Source organism: Phaethon aethereus (assembly GCF_964289735.1).
Source record: "Phaethon aethereus genome assembly, chromosome: 26".
In the NCBI taxonomy this organism is placed as follows: domain Eukaryota; kingdom Metazoa; phylum Chordata; class Aves; order Phaethontiformes; family Phaethontidae; genus Phaethon; species Phaethon aethereus.
In genome coordinates this window covers 5,750,026-5,761,570 of record NC_138602.1, presented here as the reverse complement: position 1 = coordinate 5,761,570, position 11,545 = coordinate 5,750,026, and the positions used below count along the sequence as shown (strand labels likewise).

General features: G+C 52.7%; 1 protein-coding gene across 1 annotated transcript; it reads right to left on the bottom strand.

The window, feature by feature from the left end:
• Nucleotides 1-2,003: 2,003 nt before the first annotated feature.
• On the bottom strand, nt 2,004-10,582 carry RNF126 (ring finger protein 126; the record flags this gene model as incomplete). The annotated part of the gene is made up of 9 exons (XM_082011135.1): nt 2,004-2,739; nt 2,973-3,088; nt 3,564-3,657; nt 3,879-3,948; nt 4,034-4,102; nt 4,772-5,013; nt 5,551-5,614; nt 7,154-7,212; nt 10,508-10,582. The coding sequence occupies 9 exons, from the start codon at nt 10,580-10,582 to the stop codon at nt 2,590-2,592; spliced, it is 939 nt and encodes a 312-aa protein (XP_081867261.1). The 3' UTR covers nt 2,004-2,589.
• Nucleotides 10,583-11,545: the final 963 nt, after the last annotated feature.

Sequence of the window (11,545 nt, the reverse complement as noted above, 5' to 3'; positions counted from 1 at the left end):
TGTATGGTGTCCGCAGTGGGCACCGGCCCCAGCCCCGGCCATGAGACCCCGCCAGGCAGGGAGCAGCCGCCATGCACCCCCCGCAGCCTTTGCTTCACCCACTCAAAACCCACCCTGAGAGCCGCCGACACGTGAGAAATCATCCCCCAAACTCTGGGGGGGCCGGGAGCCCCGCGCCGCAGCCAGCAGCTGAAACGCAGCAGGAGAAGGTTTTTCCGGGTTTCCCAGGCCGCGTTTCGCTGACTGAACAGCGAAGCCTTCTCTCCGTGCTGGCCCAGCCGACGGGCACGCACAGCTCGGCCGGGGACCTCGCTGCGGCCACCCGCCTCCCAAGCCCAGGATCCCGGTGGCAGAAGCTTCTGGCTCAACCTCCGGCGGAGGATGAGCTATTAACCCTGATATACCAGTCCTGAGATAAACCCTCGTCCTGCAGGCATCCGCCCGCCGAGATGAAAGGCGCCGCTGGGCTGCCCTGGCTGCGCTGGCAAAGCCAAGGAGGAAAAACATTCCAGGCGAGTTGCTCAGCGCCAGCCGCATGGCCCCGGCAGGCTTGGCAAAGGCTGCTTGTCATCCACGCCGGGGACGTTTTGTCCGATGAACCTTCTCTTCCTTTATTCCAAAATGGCTCAAGAAACGCCAAACAAGTTGCTCGCCTTCCCCCTCCTACGGGAGGCACATCCCTTCTTGGAAAGCTCTCGGGAGGAAGGACCATGTCCTCAGGTAAGGCTGCTTCGAAAGCGGCACTGAAGCTCTGCTGGTGGCAGGACCTCGCCGCCCGGGGAGGCCAGCACCTTCCGCCGCCTCCCCAGCCCGCACACAGGGCCCCCGAAGCTGGAGAAGACGCAGGGAGCCTCCCAAGCCCCCGAACCCTCCATCCATCCCACCTGGCAGCCCCACAGGGGCGGGTTCCCCACCTACTCCTGCAGTGCCTGTCCTGGCGAGGTCCCGGCGCGCGGTCTGGGGCACGCAGCGCCGTCACAAGGGGCCAGTGAGCGCGTCAGGGAGACCCACCAACTGCCCAAAGTCCCCGCAACAGGAAGCGACAGCACTCGACGTTTGTCCCACGCCACGCGGGCCACCGCCTTGCTCCTCCCGCCCGCTCCGCGCTGGGCTGTGCGGCAAAAGCCCCAAGCAGAGCAGAAACCTCCCGCAGCTCTCCCCACGCACCCTCCGAGCGCATCGCCTACCCCAGCACGCGGCCCTGCCCCGCGCTCCTGACCAGGGGCTCTCTCGGAGCCGGTGGGGCTGCGCTGGAGACCCAGCGTGACCAGAACTAAACCAAAGGCCCTCAGCGCGGGTGCCAAGTGAACCCGGGTTTTTGTCCCTCTCCCACCTCCCGGCCTGGAGCATGGACACAGGCAGCAGGGAGGACAGTGCCTGCTCTGGTCACATTCTTTTCATTCTCCAACCTCCATCTCTGTCACAGAAACTGAGTCACAAACACACCTGGATATTTGTCTCTCTCCTTTTTTAATCAGCTGTATTTTAAGTAGCTTTGAAATACATTTTTCTCCAAAATGTAGTTTTTTCTCTATATTATTTGATCACAATCATATTTGGCTGGTCCTTGCTCTGATGCACACCCAGTCCTGATGTCGACACAGAGGAAGAGTCCACTCAGGCTGAGAGAAGGGCAGGACTGCAACAGGGAGAAGGTGTAAAAAATACAAAAGACCAGGCAAGGATGCTTTCAGTTGCAATCCTGCAGCCAACCGCTCAACAATCCGCAGGCTGGCAACGCGCGTACGGGTGCTGGTCATGACGGAGTCTGGTGCCCGGAGCTCACAGCATGCCTGCGCTCGGCAGGCAGGAGGGCTCGGACAAGCCCAGCCTGCCCTGGGGTGAATGGGACGGCTCAGCACAGCAGTCTCCAGAGAGCTTACCCTGTAGTTTTCCCCAAATCATGCATAACGTCTTGTTGAGCTGAAACGTCCATTTATTTAACAGCAGTAATAATTTAAAATTATAAAAACCCTTTCAGTGTTGAGTATCAGATGGGTGGGGTTATAAAGAAAAATAAATGGGACTTGAGGTGGGGAAAGGAAGGATAATGGGATCTATTTCAAGAGTTCGTTTTTTTCAGTGACAACTATCGGCCCTCTCCAGCTGGAGATCCTGGGAGGGAGGCAGTATCATTACGCTTTCATTTTAAAGACTTCAATCTCCAAAGCAGAAGAGATAGAATCCAAGGGGAGGAGGAGGAGCAAAAGAAATAAAGAAAGAAATCTCAAATTCAAAACCATACTAACAACCATTCAGAATTGCAACCGCTAGCTCAGCACCTCGGGTTTCCCACCTGTGGAGCGCAGCAGCCTTTCACTGCAATGGTGAAAAGTCCACGGGGCAAATGGATGTTTTTATTAACAGACAGAGCTCTTTCCCCCCGTCACAGAACTCGAGGCTTCTCATCTCTGAAGGACCCAGAGTCTCCGTGTCTTCAGAACTCAAAAGGGAATTCTGGGGGTGCTGCTTCCCCCTTGCTACCCTCCCCTCGCTCTGCTCTGGAAGCCCCTTTCGTTGCTTACGTTGGCTGGGGAGGGAGGAAGGACAATGGACAGGGCCCCAGGGACAGAGGGTTGGCTTAAGATTTCATGAGTTGTTCGATGAGTTTTCGTTACTTGGTGAGCTGGAGGAAGAGGAGGAGGAGGATGATGAGAAGTTCATCCCTGTGAGTCCTGGGGGGTTTGTGGCAGTGTTTTGTCCACTCAAGCTTTTCCGGCACACAGGACACGTGTCATGCTTTGGAGAGCAGACAAAAACAAAACAAGAAATATGGGAAACAGGATTAGAAACACGATACAGGAGCAGCACTCAAGGAAAAGGCTAGGATGACACTCCTTCCTCTGATCAAAGGCTGCTCATGCTTAGGCCTCATCATGGAGGTATGAAAATATTTACAGAGGAGAACAGTACTACCAGAAAAAACACCCAAGTGCTACAAAACCCAAGTCACCCACTCAGGCGGCACTAACCTGTTCCAGCCAAGGGACTATACAGCTGTTGTGGAATAGGTGATTGCAAGGTAACTGCCGGACATTTTCACCGACCGTATAGTCTTCTTTACACACGGGACACTCTAACCCAGATTCTGTATCATAAGGAGAAAGCAAAACGCAGCTAAGCGACAAAGGAGATAGCGACACTCAAAGCATCCAGCTTGGGATCCCATCACCTTTTCCCCTTCCCCCACTGGCCGTTGTGGCTTCTGCCCCACTGCTGTTTCATCCCTGCAGAGAGGAAAGCTTGTTGCTTTGCAGTTCCTATCGCCATCATTCCACCTCCCACTGCCCTGGCTTTGCTTCATTGTTCCCTTCCCTTCTGCTTTTTCATCTCTATCCACACTGAACTTTTCAGAACAGTTTGCCTCCCCAGGGCAAATCCATCCAGTCTACACTGCTCTTTTTTTCATGTGAGTATAACAGAGCAATACTTCAGCTTTCTCCCACTTTGAAATGTTTTAGGCCTTGAAGGTACTAGCAGACAAAATTAAAATCCCAAGAAAACGTTAAACAGAACTTTCACAGAGCTCTTTGTGAACGATTCCCTGGAGGAGGTATACATACCTACGTGTTCCTGTGTGATCTGTATGGTGGGGAGGGCCTGGATCTTTTCTTTGTCTGCTGGCGGCGGTCCAGTGTTTTCAAACTGATTTAGTAACTGAAAAAACAATAGGCCACAGAAGGCAGAAAGAAGATGTGAGCTCAGCAGCACACACAATCTGTTCATTTACCGACCCAGGGCACTTCAGTCCTGCATCGCAGACCTTGTCTCCCATTTTTCCACCTTCAGTGGCTTGCCCCTCTGCATCACAACAGCTGCTGGCAGTTTCACAGCACTGCACAAGAGAACAGGAGACACCACTATAATGCAAATTTTACCTGTGTAATAATTGCATCCAAGCCGTTGGCACCCCATGCATAGTCCATTGGATTTGAATGCAAGACTCCCCTTTAAGAATAAGGACAACAATTAAATTTGGTTGGGAGTATGAACAAGAACACTGTCAGAAAGAGCGGTACACCTTCTAACTCACCAAGGACCTAGTCCTAGGTTTGGTATTGTTGTAGGTGCAATAATTCCATTGACCAGTTGCTGGATAATTCTGAAAGACAAGAAAACCAGGATTATTTAAGAATTAAGTGTCTGCTAGCTCCCAGCCCAGAAGCCTGACATGGAAGGAATGGCTAAATACGCTAAATACAATCGCATCATCGGGGGAAAAGGAAAAATATCCTGTAGCAATTGTAATTCCATTTTATGAACTGATTATTCATTGATAAAAAGAAATGTCAATATTTTACTCGTAAGGGGATAATTTCTGACAAAGATGGCAAGTGGCTCTCCAGGATGCAGTTAGAGAAACATTAGTCATCTTGTCCAGTGTTTTCTCTTGTTTCCCCTCAACTCAAGCACAACATTCTGGTAATACCTGGCGATGACCAGGGAATGCTTTCTCACTGCAGGTTTAACAGTCAAAACTCCCAGCCACACTGCAGTCCACGCCACTGTGCTCAGGTGAAATGGCCACTAAAAGGTCAAGGCAAGAGCTTGCCAGCAGCTGCAGGCCCAGCCTGACCATCCAGAAGTGTGAGTTCCCGGGGGCAAAGCTGAGCACCTGCGGAAGCGTCACACTGGACAGCTGTGCTCAGGAACAATTTTAGGAGACCCCTACTCAAACCGATGAGAAAAAGGTACAGGCTGATTTTCAGCTAACTCTCATCAGTGAAAAATCACAGGGCTTCCTCCACAAGAACCTGGCAGTTGTTCTCACCCTTCTAGCGTGGGAACTCCCTCGTGCCTGCCAGCGGCACGGCGTGTGGCGAGACGGGCTCGAGGCTGCCTTGCACCGTATCGATGCCGAGACTGATGCTCTCGCTCCCTCCGGTTCTCAGAGTCCCTGTTGTCTTCCGACTGCACATTGGACCCAAATGGAAACTCAAAGCTGTCATCAAAGATCCCAAAGGCAAATTGGCCATAGCCCTGTGGCAAGGTGAATAAGTGCTGATCCACGTTCTGGGAGGGAGAGAACAGATTGTAACAAGGAGAGAAACAGCTCTTAGCTTTCAGGCCTGGTATTTCACCAGCCTTCCAACAAAGACTAGTCTCTCCAGATCCGCAGCAACTCACAAGCCTTGGCTGGCACAGGTGATCAGCACGCTCTCAGAAGCAGCTTAGTGAGGAACAGACACAGACTGAAACTACATACGAAGCTAGGGAATAACTACAGCTTCCCTGGTTTTTCTTTAGCTGCTGCATGCAACTGCTGCCTTTTAAGCTGAGGCTACTGCATAGCAACACACCCAGACAGCTCACTAAATCCCAGCTTAGCCCCCTCACAACAAGAATAAGCTACAAGTGATGGTCCTATTAAAAACACGCAGTAAAAGTATGCCATGCAGAGATTTCAGGAGCAGCATGTGGATGATATGAATACCTCCTTCCCCAAATTTTGTCATAATCCAGGGAACATTTAAACAACGTACTAGTGGGGAAAAATACTTCAATTCAATGTCAAGGCAGAAAGTGTTGGAAGAGATAAAGAGGACTTACCTCAAAAGGATGCCTGCTCTGATCGCTGGTTGATGTGGAGGAGCTGGTCTCATTGTCAGCATTCCTGTGAAGAACAAAGAGCATTAGTAACCCTCAGAGGGGTGCTACAAAAAGGTTTTCCAAGCAGAGGGGAGCAAGGGACACGAGTTTGACAGGAAAAGCAGACACCACAGCTGCTCAGTATCAGTACACAGGAAGTGACCGAATGGTGTCTGTGCAGAGCCAGAGCTCGAAGGGACCTCGGAGGTCTGCTCACCTTCCCTTCTGCCCTGGGGCAGGGTCAGCTCCATACAGAAACTAGTCTGCCCTCAGCTGCTGATTGTCCCTATCAATTTTAATTTTTCCCGCCCTGCAACTTTCATTTCCCCACATCTTCACCCATCTCTCCCCACATTCATTGGTAATGAATGTGACCAATTCATTACATTCTGATTTCATGAAGTTAGAGAGAATTGACTGAACCACGACGTCAAGCAAGGATTCCCTGCACAATCCACCTCAAACAAATCAGCTAATCCTCTGGAGCACCAGGAAGAAAAGACTTAAGGTGCAAACCCTGATCACTATGACCCAAACATGCTTAAGTCTAATCTTGAATCAAAGGAATTTCTCTACTGCAGCGGCATGTGACCAAACAGGACAGATTATTAGGAAAACTCTTAATGCTGTTAGGCTTCTGCTTTTGGAGAGCTGCAGGAACATTTACTGCTCACTATCCAGCTCTACGCTTTGACACTCGTTCTAACAAAAAACTAAGGTTCAGCAATTAGCGACTCTCCCAAGGTCACAGCAAATCACCAATACAGTTAGAATTAGCCAGGGTTGATTTTCAGCCCCTAAGGTTGGTGTAGTCAGACCAAGCGTCACCTTTTCGGTACAGAAACCTCAGTCTGTAAAGACCACCTCTCTTAGCAGGCAGCAACACACATCTGGCACACCCCCGAGGCAGCTCAGTGTGCCCTTGCACTGAACGCCTGCCAGCCTGCCTGCACGCTGCCTGTCCCGAAGCCAGTCACAGCCACGGTCCGGCAAACGTGCCTGAAACATTTTAAGGCACTTCTCCTACTCTTGCCCATTCCGACACTGCCAGAGAGCAGTCCCACTACTGAGTCAGCAGTAAAGCACGTGAATGCAGATCTCAGCTGCTCCAGTACAGAGTCCAAAGTCTTAGTCACAATGTTTCACCGTTAGTACTCTAAACTAAGTTATGAAATTATACACTGAAGCATGTATACACTCTCCATTCCACAGATTCCTCTCTCAGAGGGTTATCTCAATCCTGACAATTCAAACCAGTTCAGAGCCACCACATGCCATGGGGAAAGTTTCTCTACCGCTTTTTTTTAATTTGTTTTAAATCAGCCCACTCCTCCCCCACCCTTTACCAGCAATATATGACACTCAGCGTTCCCATGTCTGATTTACCTGTAGATGCAAACTATGCAAATTAAGCACTATCTGCCCATTGTGAGGAAAGATGAGCCAAATATTGGGCAGAAGTAGTAAAAATGGTGTATTTAGTATCCAACATTGCCTTTTAACTAGAAAACGGACAAGAGCAAAGCAGACAGAGTTCACGCCAGTCTTTGGAGCGGCACGTTACCTTGGCTCTTCAGGAAGTTCTTCAATAAAACCAGATTCACACCGTGGGCAAATATAGTCCTACGGGAGAAGAAAGACAGAATGAGAAAAGAAAGTGGTAAGTAAAAGCTGCAAAGAGTGCCTTCAGTGCTATGGGGTGGAAGACGAGAGTCCTGCAAGCCCATCATCCCAAATGCATGCCACAACTACAGAGCCAAAAGACCCCAAGCCACTGATATTCGCCTTCACCAGACTAGTGAGGCAAATTGTTAAGCCTGAGCCTGTTTGGAACTTGGCTTTAGAAAGATTTGGATAACACTAATTAATCGCCAGTATAGACAAAGCATTAGATAACATCTGATGTAGTTCTGGGTGAAGTGAAAGCAAAACCACCAGCCTTCCCAGAAAAGCAGCACTCACACATTAGTTTTTAAATAGCTGCATGTTTTGGGGATGTTCCCCACCCCCTCAAGGGGCCAAACTGCCCTAATGAAAGAAACAAGGAGGGAACTGCAGCACAGGCTAATCGGGGCTAATCACGGTGTCACTGTCGCTTAGGAAGGGCTGAATGCAAGGCCGTTTCTAATGTAGTCTGGGGCTCACACCACCCAGAGGTCAAGGAGACACAAGAGGGTCATTCTGCAACACACAATACCAGAATTTTACACTCCCACGCTCAATGCTCATTACAGGAAGCTACTGCCACCCTTGTAGCATTTAACACTGAAGACTGAATATGTTGGAATAAACAGCCTGTGTTTATTATGTTTATTTATTAACATATTATGTTCTGTGCAGAAGCAAGATTCCTCAGGAGTTTGCCACACTCACTCTTCCTCACAGTTCCTGGTGTTAGTGAAGAATTTATACTCCACAACCATACTGCCCTAGTGAGCAGCAGCCCAGAACGCTTAAGATCCTGAAAGGAAATTACCTCACTTTTCACTGCTCGAGAAGCAGCACCATGCAGCACCGCCGAGTCAGAAGAGGAAGTCACAGACCCTGTACGTAACCCCAACCATGGCTGAGCTGGAACAGCCACCATGGGCAAACACAACCGCTCAAAATCCCGCGCTGGCAAAGCCAGGCTCAGCATGGAAGAAATTTAAGAGCTTCTAAAAATAACGCAACTTCCCTTTACTACTGTTACGTTTGACTTGGCACAGCCCCTCAAACAAAGTCAATGGATTCCCCAAAAGAGGAGGGGATGCCAGCCATATGGGTTTGCTCTGATAAGCCATCTGGGATCGCTCCTCCAGCCACCACTGAAAAACTTGATAAGGCCGAAGCGCGAGGCAGCAACGCCAGCGACCCACTCAGTGCTGCCCCTGCCTGCCCAGCAAGATAAGGAAGCAGCAAACACCAAGACCTAGAAACAGACTCAAGAGAAGTTGCGGCTCCCTCTTCTGCGCAAGACTCTTTAGATTTACGATTGTGAAATAACTTCGTCGACGCAATTTACACAACGTTTGGTTTCAAGAAGATTTCTATACCATCCAAATTCTTCGCAAAGTTGGTTAGCAGCACACGGGAACTCCTGCGTCGATCACAGAAAATCAGATCAATTGCCTCTCCCTTTGGAATACCCCCTTAATGTTCTACTTTCCACCGGTATGCCACTGGGGTAAATTATCACAGTAGCCACACTCAAGAGCAGTGAGCAACTTACTCCTCTCAACTCCTCTATTTAAGGGAGGCTTTTTTGCGTGTGTGCTTACAGACAACTCTGAACACAGGGATCAGCAAATTCCGTTGCAGCTGGAACAGCACAAATGTCAAAGTTTGTTGTTTCTCAGGCTGTTTGAATCACTCCTTTTGCAGCATATGCTACGGTATCAGCAGTAGCTTGGTCTGCAAACAGTAAGTGAAACCAAATGAACTTGGACCCCCAAAACAAGCTCATTCACCAGTAATTAACTAGACCTGAATTAACAAAAGCAGTCGTCCACCCCCCACCACACTTCAGTGCCTTCACTACCAGATGTGCTCTGCTGGCACGTGCCCAACATGGGGTGTTTAAACAAAAATAAACAACTGGTATTTGTAGGTTACAACCTTCAGCTCCCAAGCCACTTTCTCCAGCCCGTCTATGTATTTTGCAGGAGCACTATCAAGAGTTTTGTCCTCATGCTTAAATACAAGCTGAGATTTACCAGCAAGGCCTACCCTCGCCTAACCAGTAAGACCGAGGGAGCGAGCGAAAGGACAAACAGCACGTCACAAAACCAAACCGACGGCGAAGTCTAATCAACCATGGCAGAGAGACACCTATGCTCACAGTCAGGTGACTTTTAAAATTCAATAAACATTAACAAAAAGCAATGCCTTATTCTGACAAGACGTTGTGAAAGGTTTCAGGACAAATAGAGACTGGCAGTATCCTCCAAACTGAATTTAACATCTCACAACATCTGGCAGGAGATCAACAGAAAATCTAGCTGTGACCTACCACGTTGTTTTAGCCTGTTCCTTTCCAACGGCTAATGCTCCTTTTCTAGCCCTGCCAGGAAAATACAACTCCTTACAAGCAGGGGTTTTACTCGGCGATTACAGCACATCTGCTCTCGCGCTGCACCTAGCCTACAAAGCACTTCTGCGTTAGTGAGTGGAAACGGAGCGTACGCATCGTTTCTGCACTTGCCTACGTCTTAAACATTATCACCCGTGAAGCTTTTCTCATGCTCATTTAAATCCTGCTGAAAGAGACAAAAAAGAAACTCCCTCATCATCCTACGGGGCTTCAGCTCGCTCTGGACAAAGAAGCGGGTAATGGTGCCCGAGCCCACACCCCTTCAGCCAGCTGCGAGCCGGGGGTGCGGAAAGCCGGGGCCGGGCCGGGGTCGGCCCCCCGCCCCCAGGACCCGCTCCGAGGCGGGGCCGCTCGGCGGGCTGACCCTTCCCCACCCGCCCGGCCGGAGCACACGAACGGCCGCGGCCCGCAGGCAGCCCCCGTACACCCCCCGCCCGGCCGCCCCGCAGCAGGCCGAGGAGAGCGGAAGGCCCGGGGCTCCCTCCTGCCGCGCCGCCCCCACCCCCGCCGGCTCCCCCGCGGCCGGGGCGCCCCGTTCCCCCCCACAGCCCCCAGCGCCCCCATTTCCTCGCTCCGGAGCGCCCCCCCCCCGAACCCCAACTGCCACACGCAGAACCACCCGCGCCCCACGGCCCTCCTAACGCCACCCCCCACCCCCGCTCCCCACCCCGAGCCCCCCTCGGCCCTCCCCGCCCTGAGGGCCCGGCCCCCCGCTCCGGCGCCCCGGGCCCCCTCAGGCCTCAACCCCACGTGCCCGGCCCGCCGGGGCCGCCGCCCGCTGCGGCCCGCGCCCCTGGCTCCCCCACCCCCCCGCCGAGCCGCGGCCGGGCCCCCACCCCCGCTCACGGGCAGGCGCGGGGCGATCTCGGCCGAGCAGCAGTGGCAGAAGAACCGTCCCGGCTGCGGTGAAGCCTCCGCCATCTTCCCACCCCCCCTCCCCCCCGCCTCGCCCCGCCCCGCCCAGCGACGCGCGGCGGAGGACGACGGCGGCCGAGCGGGGACAAGAGAGGAAGAGGCGGGAGGAAGGCTCCGGGGAGGCGGGGCCGGAGGCGGGGCTTGAGGGAGGGGCGGTGCTTGCTCTTGATAAGGGGGGGCGGGGCGCAGCAGTTAGTCTGTGGGGCCGGGGGTAGGGGCCGGGAATCGGGGCGCCCGGCCTCTCGCTGGTCCCTGAGCCTGCAGCCCACCGCACCCCGGCCTTGGCGGCCTGGAGAGCTGCCCGAGTCCTCCGGGCCCTGGTTGGAGTCCGGCCCGTGGGGACGCGGAGTTCCTGGTGAGGAAGAGGGGGAGAGAGCTTCAGCCCCCGGCCATCCCTGGATTTGTTCCCATTCCTGTGCTTCTCCCCCCCCTTCTTATTTTTTTTAATAAAATTAAGGGAAGGGGCCTTTAAAATTTCAGCTCAAAAGTTGAATGATTTTTTTTTTTTAAAGAGGGGAAAAGAGGTGGGGAGAGATTAAGCCCCCCCCAAATTAAGAAAAAGTGGTTTTCCCGTGAAAATCCCAAGATATGCTTAGTAGCCACAAAGGCTATTGTGTTCCATTTTAGCCAAAACCTCTCCGGCGGGATGTTGTCAGGAGCTGAAGAGGTTTGGGGGATGGCAACCGAAGTCTGTTTTTCAGGGTTGCTCCTGCCCCGCCTGAACTCCTTGGAGCCACTCAGAACTGAGCCGGGGGCCCAGGCCCAGCCCTGCCCGCTGGGAAGCGTGCTGAACCCCCCCGCAGGGCTGGGCTTAAGCCCGGCCCGTTCCCGAGGCGGCGGCTTTGGGGGAGCGTGGGGTCTGCGCGGTCCCCGCCGGGGCCCCTGACACCGGCGCCAGCCCTGCGGCACCAGGGAGCCGGGCTTTGGGGGCTGGAGGGCGACTGGGCTGCGGGGTGCCCCCGGGCCGAG